General features: G+C 39.7%; 1 protein-coding gene across 1 annotated transcript; it reads left to right on the forward strand.

Moving 5' to 3' along the window:
• Window positions 1-3,038: 3,038 nt before the first annotated feature.
• Window positions 3,039-17,190, forward strand: LOC149322077 (F-box and WD repeat domain containing protein 10B-like). Its single transcript, XM_089523077.1, has 7 exons — window positions 3,039-3,651; window positions 8,492-8,629; window positions 10,925-11,134; window positions 11,921-12,048; window positions 14,953-15,069; window positions 15,441-15,550; window positions 17,118-17,190. Exons 1-7 carry the CDS (start codon window positions 3,108-3,110, stop codon window positions 17,188-17,190), a joined length of 1,320 nt encoding a protein of 439 aa, XP_089379203.1. The 5' UTR covers window positions 3,039-3,107.
• Window positions 17,191-18,895: the final 1,705 nt, after the last annotated feature.

Raw genomic sequence — 18,895 nt, forward strand, 5'->3', positions numbered from 1 at the left:
CCTCATCCAGCCCATTACTGACCCCAGGCAGGCATCCAGAGGAGAGGTGCCTTCCCTAGTCACTGTATCTGTTGGAACCAGAAAGATAGATCGGGGTGTCATTAGGATACTGATAACACTGTGCTCCATGTTTCCGGATGATCTATCCCAGCGGCTTCATGTAAATGTTAAATAGCATAGGGGACAGAATGGCGCCCTGAGGGACGCCAGATGTCAGCTCTCTTTTATGAGAGCAACTGTCCCCCAGCCTTACCATCTGGAATCTGCCCGTGAGGTAGGACTGGAGCCACTGGAGCACAGTGCCACCAATACCCAACTCTCTCAGGCGTTCCAGAAGGATACCATGGTCGATGGTATTGAAGGCCGCTGAGATGTCCAAGAGCACCAACAGGGTCACACTACCCCTGTCAATGCCCAGATGGAGATCATCGACTAAGGCAACCATGCCAGTCTCAATTCCGTATCCCGCTCTGAAGCCAGTTTGAAATGGGTCCAGATAATCGGTTTCATCCAAGACGGCTTAGAGTTGAAAGGCGACTGTCCTCTTGATCACCTTGCCCAGAAATGGTAATAAGGAGACCGATCTGTAGTTACACATCTGCAGGGGGTCTAGGGCGGGTTTCTTTAAAAGTGGTTTCACTATTGTCTGTTTTAAGGCGGATGGAAATATACCCTCCTGAAGAGATGCATTAATTATAAGATGTAATGAAGTTTTTATAGCATCTCCTCCCTGAACGGTCAACCAAGATGGGCAAGGGTCGAGAGGACATGTCATCCTTTTTACTCAGCCAAGGAGCTTGTCCACGTCCTCGGTATTTACAAACTGAAATCGATCCAGAATAACCTTGTTTCCAGAGTCACTGGACATCTCTTCTCGTGATTCTGTCAGAAGACCAGCGTCAAGATCAGCCCTTATCTGAGAGATTTTATCGGCAAAAAAGTCATTAAAAGTGTCGCAGCAGGCTATAGTTGGTCCTAATAGAGGGTTCAGGGTGACTGGCAGTTGTGTTAGTTCCCTAACCACCCTGAACAGCTCTGCTGGACGAGACTCTGCCGATGCAATCCGTGCAGCACAGAATGAATTCTTTGCTGCATTGATTGCCACTCCGTAGGATCGTAATATGTTCTCATGGAGTGCCTTGTCAGATATGCGCTGATGTTTCCGCCAGTGGCGCTCTAGTCGTTGTGCATCCCGCTTCATCTGGCGAAGATCTTCCGTGTACCAGGGTTTTCTATTTGGAGTGGGCTGGTAAGGACGCTCGGGAGCGATAGAGTCTATTGCCCCGGTAAGGATGTTATTCCAGTTATGTACCAGGGTGTTGACAGAATCGCTATCGTTCCCAATCATAACTCCCTCTAAGGCTTCTTGGAACCTTTTGGTATGTATGTATAAATTTGTATTAATGTCTTTTAATAATAAAGTTAAATTTAAAAAAAGTTTGATTACCATACGACAGAATACGGAAAGGCTTCCAAAGTAAAATATTTGTTTAGCTATCCAGGAAATGAGGATTGATTGTGATTGATGATGCTTCATGAATTTTGCAACACAGAGAGAAGATCTAGAGAGTCCCCAATATTAGGTGACAAGAAGGGGGTGTTTCAAGTAAACGCAAAAAAGATGAAAGAGTTTATTTGATATTATTTGATCTAGCAGGACCCTTCTTTGGCTTGCTGATGCCTGTCTGGAATGCGTGAGGGGGATGCGCATCCCTAGTATGCTCCTCTATCTCCCATTTTTCCCATGCAGCTGTAGACACATGCCCCCATAGTACTTATCCCAGTGCTATGGATGCCATTGCAAACCAAATCCACTTATGCCACTACTTTAATATTGCATATCTAGTTTGATGAATATATCAAGGGATGTTTGGAAATTTAATTGGGAAACTTAGCAGACATGTTGAAGGTACATAATGGCATTCCTTCTTTCAGAAATGAGTGTTGGGTGTAAGATTTTGACTATGGCTGCATCCATACTGCAGAATTAGTGCAGTTTTGCACTGCTTTAACTGCCATGACTCAATGCTATGGAATTCTGGGGTTTGTAGTTTGGTAATCCATTTAGCCTTCTCTGTCAGAGGGCTCTGGTGCCACAACAAACTACACATTCCAGGATTCCATAGTACTGAGTCATGGCAGTTGAAATGTTGTCAAAATGCATTAATTCTGCAGTATGGCAGCAGCCTAGGAGATGTTTTTTTCCAGATAAACCTTCCATGCCCTTGGCCAGACAATCAAATGTGGTTCCATTTTTGAGAACATACGAGTATCTTGGCAGGGGTGTAGAAATATGGCCATCCTGGGCTATACGAACAGATAGAAAGCAGAGACAGATAATTCAGCTCCTTGTTTCTATTCTCTCCACTTCGTTGTATTCATCTTTTGCATTCCCGCTCCTACAGATCCATTAAAGATACAGGGGCTGTCTCTCATTTTCACTCTGGTGATCTTAAATATTGGAGTAATAAATATGAACAGCATTTGCATTTATAGAACACTTTTTAAATGTTCCAAAACTTGTACAATATGTTTGAAGATAAGAATATCAGAATTTGAAAGAACATGTTTGTACTGTTTGTTCTTGTTGTTTTGCAGATGGGGAAACACTGGTCTAACCAAATATAATTACACAAACATCTGAGGTTTCCCTCTGTTCCTTATGATCAGTTGTCATTTCTCCCCACTAGCAAGAGAAGAAAATGCAGAGGAACCTCAAATATTTCTCTGTCTTGCTGAATGGACTCAGAAGGTTTGGCCTGTCCCACTAACTTTTTCATCTCCCCCTCATAGCTATCATATTTTGTGATTTTTAAAAAAATGTATGTGTCTGTGTATTTGTTTTCATGCAGAAATAGCATTCCTTGTCTATTAGAATCTCTGTGGTGTGATAGCTACAGAAATGTTTATTCAGGCACGTTGTAGGAGAATTACGGTAGCAACTGTGTTTCCTAGGAGTTCTGAAAAATAAAAGAGTTCCACAAACAGAAGCCTCTTTCACTTGTTAACAGCACAGGACTGTTGCTGCTAGATAGACACTTAGGGTCTGACAGGAAGACTACTTGAATTTTGAGTTAACCCTGTGTCCTTTAAAAGGGTCTGACAGAATGAAAACCCGCCCTCCAGTCGAGCCGGTGGTACCTGAGATCCTGGAATATAAATTAGAGTATACCCCAGACCTACGGTGTGAGAAGCAAACAGACTTGGTGCCTGTTTGCCACAACTGCAAATCCTGTATCTTGTCCTGGAAGACCTTCTCCACCCGAGAATGGTTTGTGCGGGCCAGCCATGCTTCTCAGAGGCAATTCTTGGTGGGGATCATCAAGCGGTTCAAAAGTCAAGACCTCTTGAACTATGCCTGGAACCTGTTACGGCCGACAAATGCCAAAGATTTCACCTATTCACGTTCCTGCGTCAGCTCCAGCTTCATGGTCTCATCCACCTTGGATCGGGCATTGGATCCTCAAAAATTGGAGCAGTCCATGGCAAGCCTCTGGAAGTGGTTCTTACATGCCAGTTTCTGGACCAAAGCCAATTATTTGCTGCTTTTGCTGCAAATGTGTGACTCACAGTTGTTGCTGATGGCTGCTAGCCTGATTCGTATTTTGTTAAGCCAAGATGGGAATTTCACATTGAAAAAAGAGGAATCAGGTAACATTGCAATGTTCTGTAAGGCACAGCTTTGAAAAGTTACTTTTTGGACTATAACTCTCAGCTCCCAGATAGTCTGGCCAGTTTTCTGAGTATTGGCTATCGATGCTATCTGATACTAACACCACTGCAACACATTGGCTGCCCCCAATATTGGTAACTTGAAAATGGTCTAAAACATATTGCAGAAGTAATCCAGTTTGAGATGACTTTATTTTCTTTTTTTGGAAAAAAAGCCCCAAAACATTTTTTTAATTAAGAAAACGATTTAAAAGGGGGAAAGACTCCCAAAATGACCCAAGAAAGCACTTTAATCCCTCCACCATCACCACCATCAACTGAGAGTACAACCAGACCTGGGACGCTTTCACACTATACAGTTATAGCACTACAATTCCACTTGAAATGTCGTAGTTCCATCCTATGGAATCCTGGGATTTGCAGTTCAGGACAGAGAGAGATCCTCTGCTGCCTTTGACCAAACTAAAGATCTCATGATTTGCTGCCAGGGCAACATCTTATGAAGTGAAATCATAACACTATCATTTTATTTTTATCTTTTTTGGTGTAAGTTTTCAGCAGAAAGGAAAGGAGGGTTAACCCTTTTTTCACTGCTGCATTCTTGATGGAAAGTATTCCTTGCAGCTACTTGTTTTATTGGGAATAAATTCCACTTCCCTTCCGGTTCTGATAATTACCAGCACTCCTTACTAGCTGTCAATGACATTTTTAAAAACATGTATGTCAACTGCAGGTATGTTTAACCTCACATTTAGGTTGTCTTGAGAATGAGCAAACACCAAAAGCAAATAGGACAGTTCCAGCATAGAAATAAGAAGGCAAGGGACACTGAATTAAAAGATCTTTCCTTAGAAGTTTCTGAGAAAAACCTGGTGAAACATATTTTGGATTAGGGTGAACAACTGTAGCTCTCCGGATTTTCTGAGTCTGTTACTCCCATAATTCCTCAGTATTTACTATTTTGGCAAGGGTCGATGGAAGCTGTAGGATAAAGCTATCTCTTGGAGGCAAAATTGGCACTGACGTTGGCTTCGTGTCTGTGCCAAGCTGAAACAGGATTGTTGTTTTAAATTAAAGCCTTTTTATCCAGTTGCTTGTGTACACAATATTAGTAACTATTGTAACTTGTTTTATTCTGTTAGATTATGAGTGCATCCAGACTGATAGAAAAGTCCCCGAGTTTGTTCCTGTTATTTCCAGTTTTACTTTGGGACGAAATAACCTGACCTGGAGAGGTGATATAAAATGTCTCTGATTGTTCCAGGAGCTGAGAGAACATATTTTGAGATAAACAGAACGCATATGGATTTGCAAAATAAAATAATAAAGAACAGGAACAAAATTTTGGACTTTTTAATCAGTCTGGATGCACCCTAATACAGGACGGCCATCCTCCATCTTCTCAAATCTGGGCAATCTATTTTTCATATTTTTCAAATTATTTTAAGTATGCATATTACTAATTGGCATTCTAATTATATCAGTTTGGCACAATAACAGTTGCATTTTTTCTACCACTGTGTTCCAGCTGTGATATCATTTTTATAATAACTACTCTTCTGTAGGAACAAGCACAGGGAACTAGGGTAATAGTTGAGTGTTGAACTTGGAACAGAGAGACCCCAGTTTAAATCCCTACTTGGTCAAGGAATTTATTATATGATCTTGGGCCCTTTTCACGAGGGGTGCTGAAAAGTTATCAGCTCTACCAAGAAGGAAATGACCTAGGTCCTAGAGCCATTAAATTTACATGTTATTCCACATAGAAAAGGCAGAAAAGGCAAAGGGTGCTCAACCTGAGGATAATGGAGCAGAGGACAGAATAGGGGAATTTCAGCACAGAATAAGTAAAGAGATAGTAGAGGAACACCTTATTAATCTAAATGAATTTAAGTCTCCGGGACCAGATGAACTCCATCCAAGGGTATTAAAAGAACTGGCAAATGTAGTATCGGAGCCATTGGCAATAATCTTTGAGAACTCCTGGAGAACAGGAGAGATCCCAGCTGACTGGAGGAGGGCAAACGTTGTCCCCATCTTCAAAAAGGGAAAAAAAGAGGATCCCAACAATTATCGTCCAGTTAGTCTGACATCAATACCAGGAAAGATTCTGGAGCAGATCATTAAACAGAGAGTCTGTGAACATCTAGAAGGCAATGCCATAATCACAAAAAGTCAACATGGGTTTCAGAGAAAGAAGTCATGCCAGACAAACCTAATCTCTTTCTTTGATAAAATTACCAGCTTGGTAGATGAAGGGAATGCTGTGGATATAGTATATCTTGATTTCAGTAAGGCCTTTGACAAGGTTTCCCATGACATTCTTGCAAACAAGCTTGTAAAATGTGGGCTAGACAAAGGAACTGTTAAATGGATCTGTAATTGGTTGACCGGCCGAACCCAAAGGGTGCTCAACAATGGCTCCTTTTCATCCTGGAGAGAAGTGACCAGTGGGGTCCCACAGGGCTCTGTCCTGGGCCCAGTGCTATTCAACATCTTTATCAATGACCTGGATGACAGAATTGGGAGCATACTTATCAAATTTGCAGATGACACCAAACTAGGAGGAATAGCTAATACCCCAGAGGACAGGATCAAGATTCAAAATGACCTGAATAGACTAGAAAGCTGGGCCAAAGCTAACAAAATGAAATTCAACACAGAGAAATGTAAGGTATTGCACTTAGGGCGGAAAAATAAAATGCACAGATATAGGATGGGTGACACCTGGCTGAATGAAACTACGTGTGAAAGGGACCTAGGAGTCCAAGTAGACCACAAGTTGAACATGAGTGAACAGTGTGATGTGGCAGCTAAAAAGGCCAATGCTATTTTAGGCTGCATCAATAGAAGTATAGTGTCTAGATCAAAAGAAGTAATAGTGCCACTGTATTCTGCTTTGGTCAGGCCCCACCTAGAATATTGTGTCCAGTTCTGGGCGCCACAATTCAGAAAGGACATTGAGAAACTGGAGCGTGTCCAAAGGAGGGCGACAAAAATGGTGAAGGGTCTGGAAACCATGCCCTATGAGGAACGACTTAGGGAGCTGGGGATGTTTAGCCTGGAGAAAAGAAGGTTAAGAGGTGATATGATAGCCCTGTTTAAATATTTGAAAGGATGTCATATTGAAGAGGGAGCAAGCTTGTTCTCTGCTGCTCCAGAGAACAGGACCCAGAACAATGGATGCAAGCTACAGGAAAAGAGATTCCACCTGAACATTAGGAGGAACTTCCTGACAGTAAGGGCTGTTCGACAGTGGAATGCACTCCCTCGAAGGGTGATAGAGTCTCCTTCCTTGGAGGTCTTTAAACAGAGGCTGGATGGCCATCTGTCAGGGATGCTTTGAATTGGATTTCCTGCATGGCAGGGGGTTGGACTGGATGGCCCTTGTGGTCTCTTCCAACTCTATGATTCTATGATTCTATGATTCTATGATTCTATATTCATCCTAAAGTTCGACACACTTGGCACTTCGTTTCTCAGACTGACTCATTTCCCAAAATCTGAGCATAATATTGTCACTGTAGCTTGAAAGTGTTATTTTGTGTTTTAAACTGCCAATTTACAGGATTGTAGCTCTAATTTCTGATTTTTTTCAGATCATTGATAGAGCCATGCAAACAAAAAGTTTGACATTTTCAAGTGCTGAACATTGGGAGATCATGAAGTTCTTGTTCCTGCAGAAGAAAACTCCAAAAGAAATCCATGAGTATGGTACAAACACTGAGTGACAAGTGCTTGTCATACTCAACTGCAGAGAAGTGGTGTGCAAACTCTGTGTGGAGATTTTGAGACTGAAGAGGCAGCAATGTCTGGGAGGCCTTCAACAATATTGATTCCTGCAATTGTTGTGTTCATGACCTGATTTTGGCAGATTGGTGAATTTAAGCTAAAACACTAGAGATATCCTGAGATTGCATTGGGTTTATAATGCATTAGCTATATAGAAGCTGTCAGCCAAGTGGCTGCCAAAATGTTTGAATGTTGACCAGAAACGAAATCGACTGAATACCTCCAAATTGATTTTGCAGCATTTTGAGCAATCTGGTGATAATGTTTTTGAATGACTCATCATCGCTGTGATCCAGACACCAAACAATAGCCTTACAGTGGTGGCATTCAGGTTCGCAACTGCCAAAAACATTTACGACTCAAAGGAAAGGTCATGGCCACAATTTTTTTGGGACACTGAAGGTATTTTGATGGCTGACTTTCTTCAGAAGGTCCAAACTGTTAATGCAGAATACTGCTCTGACTTGCTGTGCCAGTTAAAGGAGGCATTGAAGGAAAAATGGTGAGGGAAGCTGCAGAAAGATGTTTTCTTTTTTGCAGAACAATGCAACTGCTCACAGGGCTAGCAAGATGATGGATGTTTTGAAGAATTTGGGGTTTGAGTACATGTCCCAACTCACCCTTCTCACCAGATCTTGCGCAATCTTACTGGTTCACATTTCCAAACCTTTAAGTTTGAAAAGAAGAAAATGTTTGAATGATTCAGAGGCGATAATAGCAAAGCAGTATTTCAGTGACCAGACATTATAATTTTTAAAGAAGGGTTAAAGAATCTTGAGAAACAATGTGCCAAGTGCGTTGAACTTTGGGGTTCATATGTAGAATGGCATGTAATGGCTCGAGGTCATTCCCTTCTTTGTTGGGCTGAGAACTTTTCAGCATCCTCTTGTAGAAACAGTGATCCAGGGTTGCTAGGATGGTCCTTCCCATAATGTACACCATGGTATGGATTTACCTAGAGCTATCTTTTGTGAAATTTCTTTGTGTTTTAATTTTCAGTAAAATTACCTGACTTTGATATTTTCAGCCCTGACTGATGAGACAGTTGTGCCAAAGGACCAGGCGAAATCTGCTTCCCAGGTTACCAACCATCTTGCATCTCAGTCTGCTTGCTTTTCATCAGGCATGGAAAGTTGTCATACTTCAGAGAGGAGTGGTATATTTGGTATGATTATATTTTATTTATATATCAAATATATAAAATATATGACATTTTAAAACTTATGCCACTTCTAATCTTCTTTATAATGATCCTGTGAGATAGGCCACATATGCTTCCATTTTACCTGAATTTATGTCAACTAACTTGCTTCCAGCATGGGTTTCGCACTAATTTTTATTTCTTCCAGACACCTCTGTTGAATGTGTAGGCTGCATGTGTAGGTTCAGATGAGGCTTGCTGGCATAAATTAAGAGAAGTAATGGGTGAGAAGATGAGGCATTCTTATTTTCATTGTGTGTCTTTACACCTTTAAACAGTTTCTGGCTGGAAATCCTCCAGTTTTATAATTGCAGTAGGAATGTGCAAGCTATTACCTAAGAGCACGATATAGAGCAGCCTCCCCCAGAATACGGAAGAGTTCAAATGACTTGTTTTAACCTTTAAAACCCTACATGTCATGGGAGCAGGTTATCTGAAAGACCACTTTCTCCTACATGTACAGGTTGAATCTCCCTTATCTGAAATGTCTGGGATCAGAAGTCTTTTAGATTTCAGAGGTTTTTTTGGATTTTGGAATACCTGCAGTTACAGAATGAGATATCTTGGAGATGGGACCCAAGTCTAAATATGAAATTCATTTATATTTTATATACACCTTATTCACACAGCTGGAAGGTAATTTTATACACAATATTTTAAATAATTTTGTACATGAAACAAAATTTGTGTACACTAAACCAAGATCAAGCAAAGATATGGACAATTTTGGATTTTGAAGTATTTCATATTTGGAATTCCAGATAAGAGAGAGTCAACTTACCCAAGCCTTCAGTCTTGAAAAAGGGGGTGGGGTGGAGGGAGAGGAATAAAACAGGGATCTTTTGAGCCTCAGGGCCACAAGAAGCCTGTATACATTGTTAGTCAAAATATTATTTTTAACTCCAGTGAGAGTAGAGACACTTAACCAATCAGAATCAAGTACACATTGACTCATTTTAATAGTTGATTTCATGGTCTAACCAGAATGGAACTAACCAACATGATTCTAGTTGTCATTTACTAATAGGAAAGACACCCATCAAGGGTATTTATAATATGTATCTAAACAGTATAGGAAAAATATCACATATACAATAAGCCCTCCGTATCCACAGATTCTGTATCCACAGATTCTGTAGCCACAGATTCAATAATCCATGGCTTGAATATATATATATATTCTAAAAATCAACCCTCAGTTTTGCCATTTTATATAAGGGATATCATTTTACTATGCCATTGTATACAATGAGACTTGAGCATCCACAGGTTTTGGTATACATGGGGGGGGGGGGGGGGGCTTGGAACCAAACCTCAGGAGATACCATGGGCCCACTGTATCTGCAATGTTTATCAATAACAATTTAAAAATCACTTTATGTGAACCTTTTAATTTAAAAGTAAATTTTCCTACATCAGAATTTTGTCATAGAGTGTTGGGATTTATATCTAGTTTTCACATTCAAAAACAAAGGCAAAGGAAACTAAAAGTTGTGCAAGGAAGAAGAAGGGACCCATTGCACAATTATTAAAGAAAAGTATATTGTATGGTTTAAAGTAGTGCCATCCAAAGTATTGGTCCCCAGATTAGTGCCAGTCCCTGGTCCATTGGCTGCCAGTCCCGTCCCTGGTGAGTCCCAGGAAAGAAAGAAACCATTGTAGACAATGGGCACCAATATGGTGCTGATCATTGACCTATTGGAAATGATTAACTGCTGGTCCCCACATCAGATAGCTCAAGAAGCACTGTTTTAAACAGTAAATCGTTATCTTGGCTATGTTTTCTAATTGTTTGCTTTATTTTTACTCCTAGGCCTTGTGGTTGAAGTTCATTTTAAAAAAACTTTGCCCCTAGTTCTATGTCAGTTCTGCCCAGAGACACCATTTGCCTATAGGTTTTCTTCAGGGGGAAAACAAATTCATTTGAAAACAACTGCAGTTAACAGTGTGCTTACATAATGAATATCAATTATTTTAAGGTTCTAAGGAGCTCTATCTACAGGGTTGTATTTTTATTGTTGTTGTTGATATAAAAGAATAGCAAAATTAACAAGAAAAATAGAGAAAATATTTAAAAACATACATCATAGGGCTGTGTTTTCTACAAAGCTTTGGTCTATATTTGGCAAGTTGGTGTGGAGGCCCACTGCTCTGATGCCTTCACCACTTGGTTAAGGAGCAATGTGGGAAAACAGAAGATGGGTTTTATCATCCCAGTCCTTACTGAACTACTTGCTGGCTCTCCTGTTCTTACCACAGCTCATCTACATGTGCAAAGAGCTTGGTCCAAAGAGTCAGATCAGCTCTCTGGAGACATATCTGAGGGCATGGATGATGATGAGCCTCGCCTTTCAGTTGTATTGAATGTCACAACCTCTACACCCATCTCTCCCCAGAAAGCCCCTAGCACTAGCAATTTCAAAGACTTCATTCGCTGCCTGCCCATCCACCTATCCAAGCGCATCTTGCGTAAGTATCTCTGAATTTCCTCAGGGCTCTTGATTATTTCTCTTTTGTGCCAACAGAATCACAATTTTTTTAAAAAAATGTTTGATTTTGATTTTTTGATTGAACAATAAGACAACAAAAATAGAAGAATGGAATCCAATAAAGGAATATTGGAAAAGACTTTGGTCACATATAAGCATATTATAAAAAAGATAGAGTTGAAAAGGAGAAAAACAAAAGAAATAATAAAGAATTATTGAAATGAAGCAAGGAAAAATGAACAGAATTAGAGTAGATTTGAGCAGGAATAGGATAACTATAGAATAGGATAACTATATTAGAAAGGAGAAAGCATAAGGTTAACTAGGAATTTTTGGAAATCATTACGAACAAATAAATCAATGAAAGTGGATGAGGTATTCCTGGAAGGAAATTTAAATGCAGAATGGAAGAGAAGGATGAAAGGCAGATGAAGTAAGAAGGTTGGAAGGTGAATGGAAGTGAAGAAGGATGGGGAGAAGTGTGGTAGGTATGAGGAGATAATGAAGCAGGGGAAAGAACATTAGAGAAAATGGAATAAATGAGCAAGTAAACAAGGAGTAGACAGGTGGGAGTTGATGAATGAAATGAAGAAGGAAAAGTAGTGGGAGGGAATGCAGGAGAAGAGACTGGACTTTTAAGATTTAGTGTGTTTAGATGGGTTTGTTGCTTTCAGCGCTGTGAGGGTTGCATTTATGTAATGTTATGCTTGTTTGTTTAATAAAATACAATTTAAAAAAATAACATTTTTTTTTTGCGACCCTCTAGGTATGCTAGACCAGAAATCCTTACACAGATGTTCCTCTGTGAGTCTACACTGGGATTTCCTGGTTAAAGAAATTAAGAAGGACGTTACAACTAATCGTTCCCGCCGAAGTGGGATTGCATTCTTGCAGGTGCTGGGATGCTTCTTTACTCTCATTCACTGACAGAGAAACTCAGGCTTGACACTTATGGGGCACAAAAGGAGGACTCTTCATCCCTTCATGGGCCCAGGATATTTCATTTCCTCTTTGAGTTGTTGACTTTTCTCTCTCTCTCCAGTAATAAGTGTGGAAAGAATATTTTAAAATATTTTTAATGCTCAAAAAACATGTTTTTCTATTGTCAACAAAACCCTGACAAGAAGAATCTCTGTCTGACCACCATTTGGAACTTTGCAGAAAATAGCACATGGCATATTCTGCATAGAAAGTGCTGTTTCCTGTGCAGAAAACGATATTATCTGTGCCAAACAACTTTGGATTAAGTTATAAATTATGAATAGTCTCCAGAATTGTGTGATTTTCATAGACTTTCTCTCAGCAGGAAGAACATTTCTAAAATGACTTGTTGCTTTCTTTGAGAAGACACTTAAGGATTAATTACATCCCTACAAGTGGAAATGGTCGATTAATGTGCCATGTTTGACAGACACCAGTACATTCTCAAGGGACACATCTTGAGAATGTACATCTTAGCATTTAAGGCTTCATCTGTAAGAGATGCCAATTCTGTATTTGTCAAGCTGTTAGTTTGCATCATATTTCCATTAAAATATTAAGTTGAATCCATAACTTCTCGAGTTCAGCTTGCATTTCCTGGTGTTTCTTCTGCTTCATACATAATGCTTGTGCTCTGCACCCACCCTATTTGCTGATGTATTGGGTTAATCTGAAGTGTGAATGTATATGTTGAGATTTGCTATCTGCCACCTAGCTAAAAGTATGTGAGTACATTTCTTTACCATTTGGGGGAGACATTCCCTCTCGCAGATAGGCCATGCTTGGAACTAACATCAATTTATCTTTTTGTTTGTTTGTTTAAGGTTGGATCGATTGTTGCCACACCACCATCCATTAGTGTCTTAGTATACATGGTGAACATGTATATTAAAATTATGTCCATTTATTAGCAATGTATGACAATGTCCTTGAATTTCCACATTACATTGCATGAACGTTTAAGCCTACATATAATTCCCAAAGGCTATGCTCATGTCTTTCCAATGTGCTATAAGAAGCTTTTGCAGGCATATCATGTTACAAGTACACACTGTACTTAAGCCAAGGTGCTGGACAGAATTTTTTTTCACTGCTTAATTTTTCCATGATTTTAAAAAATAAAATAAATTTTATTCAAAAAAACCTTTTAAAAATAAAATTAATACATAAAAATAAATGGGTGCCCAAACAATATCAGACTAAACTGTCAGGTGCAACATGGTCCCAGCCAGCAAAGTAAATCTGTGCTTAATTTTGTTTCACTTTTAACAAACCCCAAAACATTGTCTCACTTCTTTTCTTGACCTTGAGAAGTTTTTAATTTCCATAACTACTCTATCCATGCTTCTCCAGTTAAGGTTCTGTGTGGTACACTGCTGTGTTTTATGTTTACAAGGCCAAAATGCAGATATGCTGAGGATTTCTATAAGGGAGGTAGATGTAAGAGCCTTATTGTATCAGAAAAGAAAGTGGATACAGAACAGGAGAGTAGCGGCCTTTTCCATGCCTTATCACAGGATGTCATAGTGCTTCAGTTCTCTTTCTGCAGGAGATGATTTTAAAAGTGCATCTAGTTGGAAAAATATGTTTGACAAAAGACACACTTTTATGACTGTCTCCCACAGGAAGAGAACTGAATCACTACAAAGTTATGCAATAAGGCATGGAGAAGGCAGAGATCTTCCGGCTCCATTATCACTTTCTTTCCTCATACAATAAGGCTATAAGAGAAGGTGTCTGGGATAGGATCACCCAGTGAACCTCTTGGCCAGTTGGTGATTTGAACCCAAGTGCATAGACCCTGGAACAGGGGAGCTTGAATCCACCTACAGTATGTCTAGACTGGGGAAAATAGTACAGAAAATAAAATAAAGTAAAAAACAAAAAACCAGGCACCAAGGATCTGAACCACCAAAACTCCTTGTATAGTAAGAGTCCCCTGAGGAACTACCAGTCATAACAGTCCTAGTCTATGTTTCTATTTGCATAATAGGATCTTCTATTTTTCCTCTTTTCTTTATTTTAATTTTATTCTTCAAACAATTTTATAATGTTTATGATTTTGCCATTGCCTCCATGTTTTCACATTGTTAACTGCTTTAGTTGGTAGCATAATTCTTCTTCATTGTATTATTATACACTGTTCTGTGAAAACAAGCATGCAAATATGGGCAATTCATAATGACTCTTTTACCAGGAGTGACCCCTCTAGCTTAACAATAACTGCAGAGTCCTTGCCCATGTGTCCCCAATTCTAGTTCCATGGTCAGCTTTCCATATCCACAGATGTTTTATAAACAGATTCAGGCATCCACAGCTTGAAAATATTCAAAAATGAGATATATTCCAAAAAGCAAACCTTGATTTTTGCCATTTTATACAAGGGGCACCATTTTATGATGACATTGTATTTAATGGGACTTCAGCATCGATGGATTTTGGTATCGATGGAGGGTGTGTGTGTCTTGGACCCAAACCCCAGCTGGTTTCAGTGTTGGACTAGGACTCTGGACCAGATATCCTGCTTGGTCATGAAGCCTACTGGGTGACCTTAGGCAAGTGACATGCTCTCAGCTTCAGAGGAAGGCAAAAGCAAACCTCCTCTGAACGAATCTTGCCCCCCCCCAAAAAAAAACCCCATGATAGGATTGTCTTAGGGTTGCCATGTTGGAAATGACTTGAAGCCACACACACACACACACACACACACACACACACACACACACATTGTGGGGATGCCTTTTCAGTACCAGTGTCTTTATTGAAGGGCCACTGTCATGTTTAAATAATTATGTGGTGTCTCTTATTTTTTTGCAGGGGATGTGTCCTAAGAGACCAATTGGCAACTATGCCAAAATAGTCAACGTTGCCATTCCTCAGATTAATCAAAATGGTGACATTGTCCCAGTCAGAAGCAGGAGCAAGATCCACAAGGTACTTTATGGGTGTTCTGCATTCCTGGGATTTCTCGAACTATATTTCAGTAGGCAATGAAAAATTCTTAGGCTGTACTTGGTTACCTATCACTGGTGAATTTGTGTCTATGGATAACATCATGAAAGGAAACTTGGAGCATGGAAGAGTGGTGCTTTGTCAGCCTGAAGCTGCCACTCTTTCCCTTCATGTCTACTCAGCCATTTGTGGGAATGTGTACTAGTCCTATCCTAGACAGCTTCCATACTGGTTAGGTTGGCTCCTGGTGTGTTTCTTGAGAGGGAAATCTAGGAGTGGGAAGTCATTTACTTCTTTCTGTGCTGTTTTATCTCTTATCACCAAATCACTATTGTTCTTCACTCTGCTTTAAGGAATTTGAACACTTGCATAAAGCTTATCATGGCCAGTTGACAGACAGTATCAAGTTAGAAGAAAGGAATGTCTTCTGCAGCAGCTATAACGTTCGTGTTCTAATAGACAGGTATGTGAACACACGAAGGGCAATCTTTCCTTTACAGTTGCTTTTTAAATTTCAAAACAAGGACTCAGCAAATGCAAATGGGAAACCATTCAGAGTCAGGGGCTTTCCCAGCAGATAATGATCACCAATTAGCAGACATTAATCCTCGTTTGGATTAGCCTCCCAGGCTAAGGTCAGACATCAACACAGAAGAATACACATGCAAATCACTCCTGCATTCCCAGACTCACACAGTATATATAGACCCAATTTTTCCAGGCAAAGCATTCTCTGAAGATGCTAGCCACAGTTGCTGGTGAAATGTCAGAAAGAAACTCTGCTAGAACATGGCCACATAGCCCGAAAAACCCACAAAAATCTATGGATGCCGGCCAGGAAAGCCTTTGACTTTACCTCTATCGTCTGTTTATTCTGTAGTGGTTTTTTTACAGTCTTTTAAGTTGTTTTTGTTTTAAGCATATCTATGTCTTCTTTTAAGGAGAGGATTTCCTTTGTTATAAGGTCCAATTTTTATCAGTTTTTTTCTAAATCACGATTATCATTAGATTCTTTTCTATTCTCCTTACATTCTTGCTGTACTTCTTTTTTGAAGTTTCGCATTTCTTCCAAAAGTGTTTGTATAGGATCAGTTTGTTTAAATGACAGTTCTACATATACTCTTCTGTTAGTTGAAGCCATTTGTATTTTTGTTGTCTGCGATTTTGTTATAGTAGTCATCTTTATTTTCCTTTTCTCTTCCCTTTGCTTCTCCTAAGAAAAGTTTTTATTATCTAATTGCTTGCCTTATAATCTTCTTTCTATTTTGTTGTTTTCAGATTGTATTAAAAGTAGTTCCTTTGGGGGGATATATATATATATATATATATATATATATATATATATATATTACAATCAGGTCTAATCCGTGATCAATCAGTAATTAGTCATTGAAAATCTAGTTGATCAATAATCAAATCAAAACAAAGCAATAAAGGTAAAGTGGACAAGTATGCACAGATAAATATAATTTTCTCTCCCCCCCCACCCCGCACTTCTTTCTCTCTATCTTTTACTTTCTCCTACCAAATTATGTACTTCAAATATTGTAACAATTAATTTTTATAATTGTAATGGATCCTGTCCATGTAAGCTCTAAGTATTGATTCAGTAAAAAAGAAAATGAAAAAGAAAAGAGAGAGAGAGAAATAATTGATACTCTCTGACTGTAATTAAACTAGCATCAACTGAGTACCAATTCTGATTGTTTCTTAATTCTTAATTCAGTATAAAAAAAGAATGTTCTGTGTTTGGTTACATGTCTTCTACTAGCTGTTAATTAATTAATCTATTCAATGAATTATATGTTTCCGAAGCTAATATTAATTCAAATTAATTATATCAGACACTTCAAATGTTAATTCACATCAAGCTTTACACCTATAAAAATTACACATATAAAGATTATTGAATTAATTAATTCAACCTATTCGATTCAGTTTGATTTCTACTCCCATTGTCCTTTCTTGCTTAGTAAGACAAAGAAAAGATCAGAGTACATAATTCAATTAAAAGTCTTTCTTACCCTTAGACCCTTACGTTGCGTTTTGCTGGGCACATTGAAGGAGCTCCTCACACCTGCATCTGGGCACCTCGTGTTGTGACCAGAAGTATTTCAACGTGTCCAATTTTTTAAGTTGTTTATCATTGTTGGAGATTTGCACACGTACCCATTAATTAACATAGTTTAAGCAAGAACAATTTCCACTGTCAATTTCAGGAGATGAAAATCTTTCTTTGTACTTTGGCTGGGTTTGTGTGATTTTTCTCGGTAAGGAACTGGCTGAAAGTTTCTTCTAAGTTTGTTACACAGGGGATAATCTGAGAGTGGAAATAATCCTGGATGAATCTGAGTTGAATCTTTGTTGTTCATATGCATCCTGAATGCACTCAATTCAGTATTGGAGGGGCTGCCAGAAAACCCACTGAATCTGAAATAATCAGTACCAGGGTTTTTTCTGAGTTTTTTTAAAAAAAGATTTGCATTGTCAGCAGTGTGAATAACAATCTAAATAGACCTGAGATTTAAGTCTGCATGCCCAGCTGCATCTTTTCCCTCCACTGAGGGGAGTGGAGGACTCTCCTCTCTTGTTTCCCCCTTGCCCCTGCCATCTCTTGGCAGCCGGCAGCTCCAAGGAACAGTGGGAGACATTGCCACCACTGCTGCTGGCACTCTTGGGTTGCTGGCACTCTTGGGGGTGAGGCACAGGGCTGGTGAGCATGTCTGAGCAATAGAACATGGAGAGATGCGAAGGGATGCGGTTCTGCTTCCATCTGCTCCACTGCCCAAAAGGCAAAACTAAAACACAACTGGGTCCCCCCGATGGTGATTTTGTTTTTTGTTTTTTACAAGATGCCCTAATAAAAACCATTTACACACATTTGCATATTTCCTCCACTTTTATTTGCACTCTTTGAGAAGCAGTGTATTGCTATCCAAAGGTATATAGAAAAATATCATCATAAATTTCAAGAGCAGAAGTTCCCTCCTGACCAGCTACAGATTCTATTGGGACAAGGCAGTCCAGCATGCCAAGGATTCCATAATAATAATAATAATAATAATAATAATAATAATAAATTATTTGTATCCCTCCCCTCTGAGAACAATCGGGGTGGCTAACAAAGTTAAAATACAGAACATATCAAATCCTTCGTACCCTCCCCTCGTTAAAAGAGTATTAAATCTAATACAAAATTTAAAAAATAAAAATAAAAATAATTTAAAAAAAAACCAAACCATAAAAGTTAAAAACTGACCAGAAGGTCACAACATCACATCAATAAACAGTCAATGGGATCAGCAGTATCTTATTCCCAGACGTTTTTTGAGGCCAGGTTCTCTATTCTGGGAAGGCCATTCTTTTGGAACAGGGGTTTGGTGGTGGATTTCATCAGCTTCCATAGTTACAAGTGGGATGTGAGTTATGTAGTTAAATCACTGGGATAAAAGAGGCAGCCCTCAGTCATATTTGGTTTATAGTCTTTCTCTAATATGTCCCAAATGTTGTCTAAAAGTCAATTGAGGCGTGTTACAGACCACCGAAAAGCGGCGGCCGCCACCCGCCCCTGTCCCCACTGGATCGGGGCCTCAGTGGCTAGAGCGGCTGCTGCTGAGGCCCCAATCCGCTGCTTTCCAGGCCGCGGGGAAGTGGCAAAAGGCCACTTCCCTGAGGCCTGGAAAGGGGTGTCCTTGGGCCTTCAAGCCCCAAGGACACCCTGCGGCGGCGGGGAGGAGGAGAAAGGGGCCGCTTGGCCCCTTTCTCCTCTGCGTTGCTGGGCGCAGCCATCTAAAGGCTGCCCCCAGCG

Source organism: Sceloporus occidentalis, unplaced genomic scaffold, assembly GCF_023333645.1.
Source record: "Sceloporus occidentalis isolate IW3139 unplaced genomic scaffold, rSceOcc1.0.p SCAF_1, whole genome shotgun sequence".
NCBI classification, from domain to species: domain Eukaryota; kingdom Metazoa; phylum Chordata; class Lepidosauria; order Squamata; family Phrynosomatidae; genus Sceloporus; species Sceloporus occidentalis.

Excerpts from the sequence above, each read along its gene's own strand:
- LOC149322077 (XM_089523077.1), top strand. The coding sequence starts at position 3,108 with ATGAAAACCCGCCCTCCAGTCGAGCCGGTGGTACCTGAGATCCTGGAA. Across the intron at positions 11,135-11,920 it reads CCTATCCAAGCGCATCTTGC|GTATGCTAGACCAGAAATCC; the intron begins GTAAGTATCTCT and ends GCGACCCTCTAG. Across the intron at positions 15,070-15,440 it reads GCAGGAGCAAGATCCACAAG|GAATTTGAACACTTGCATAA; the intron begins GTACTTTATGGG and ends CTCTGCTTTAAG.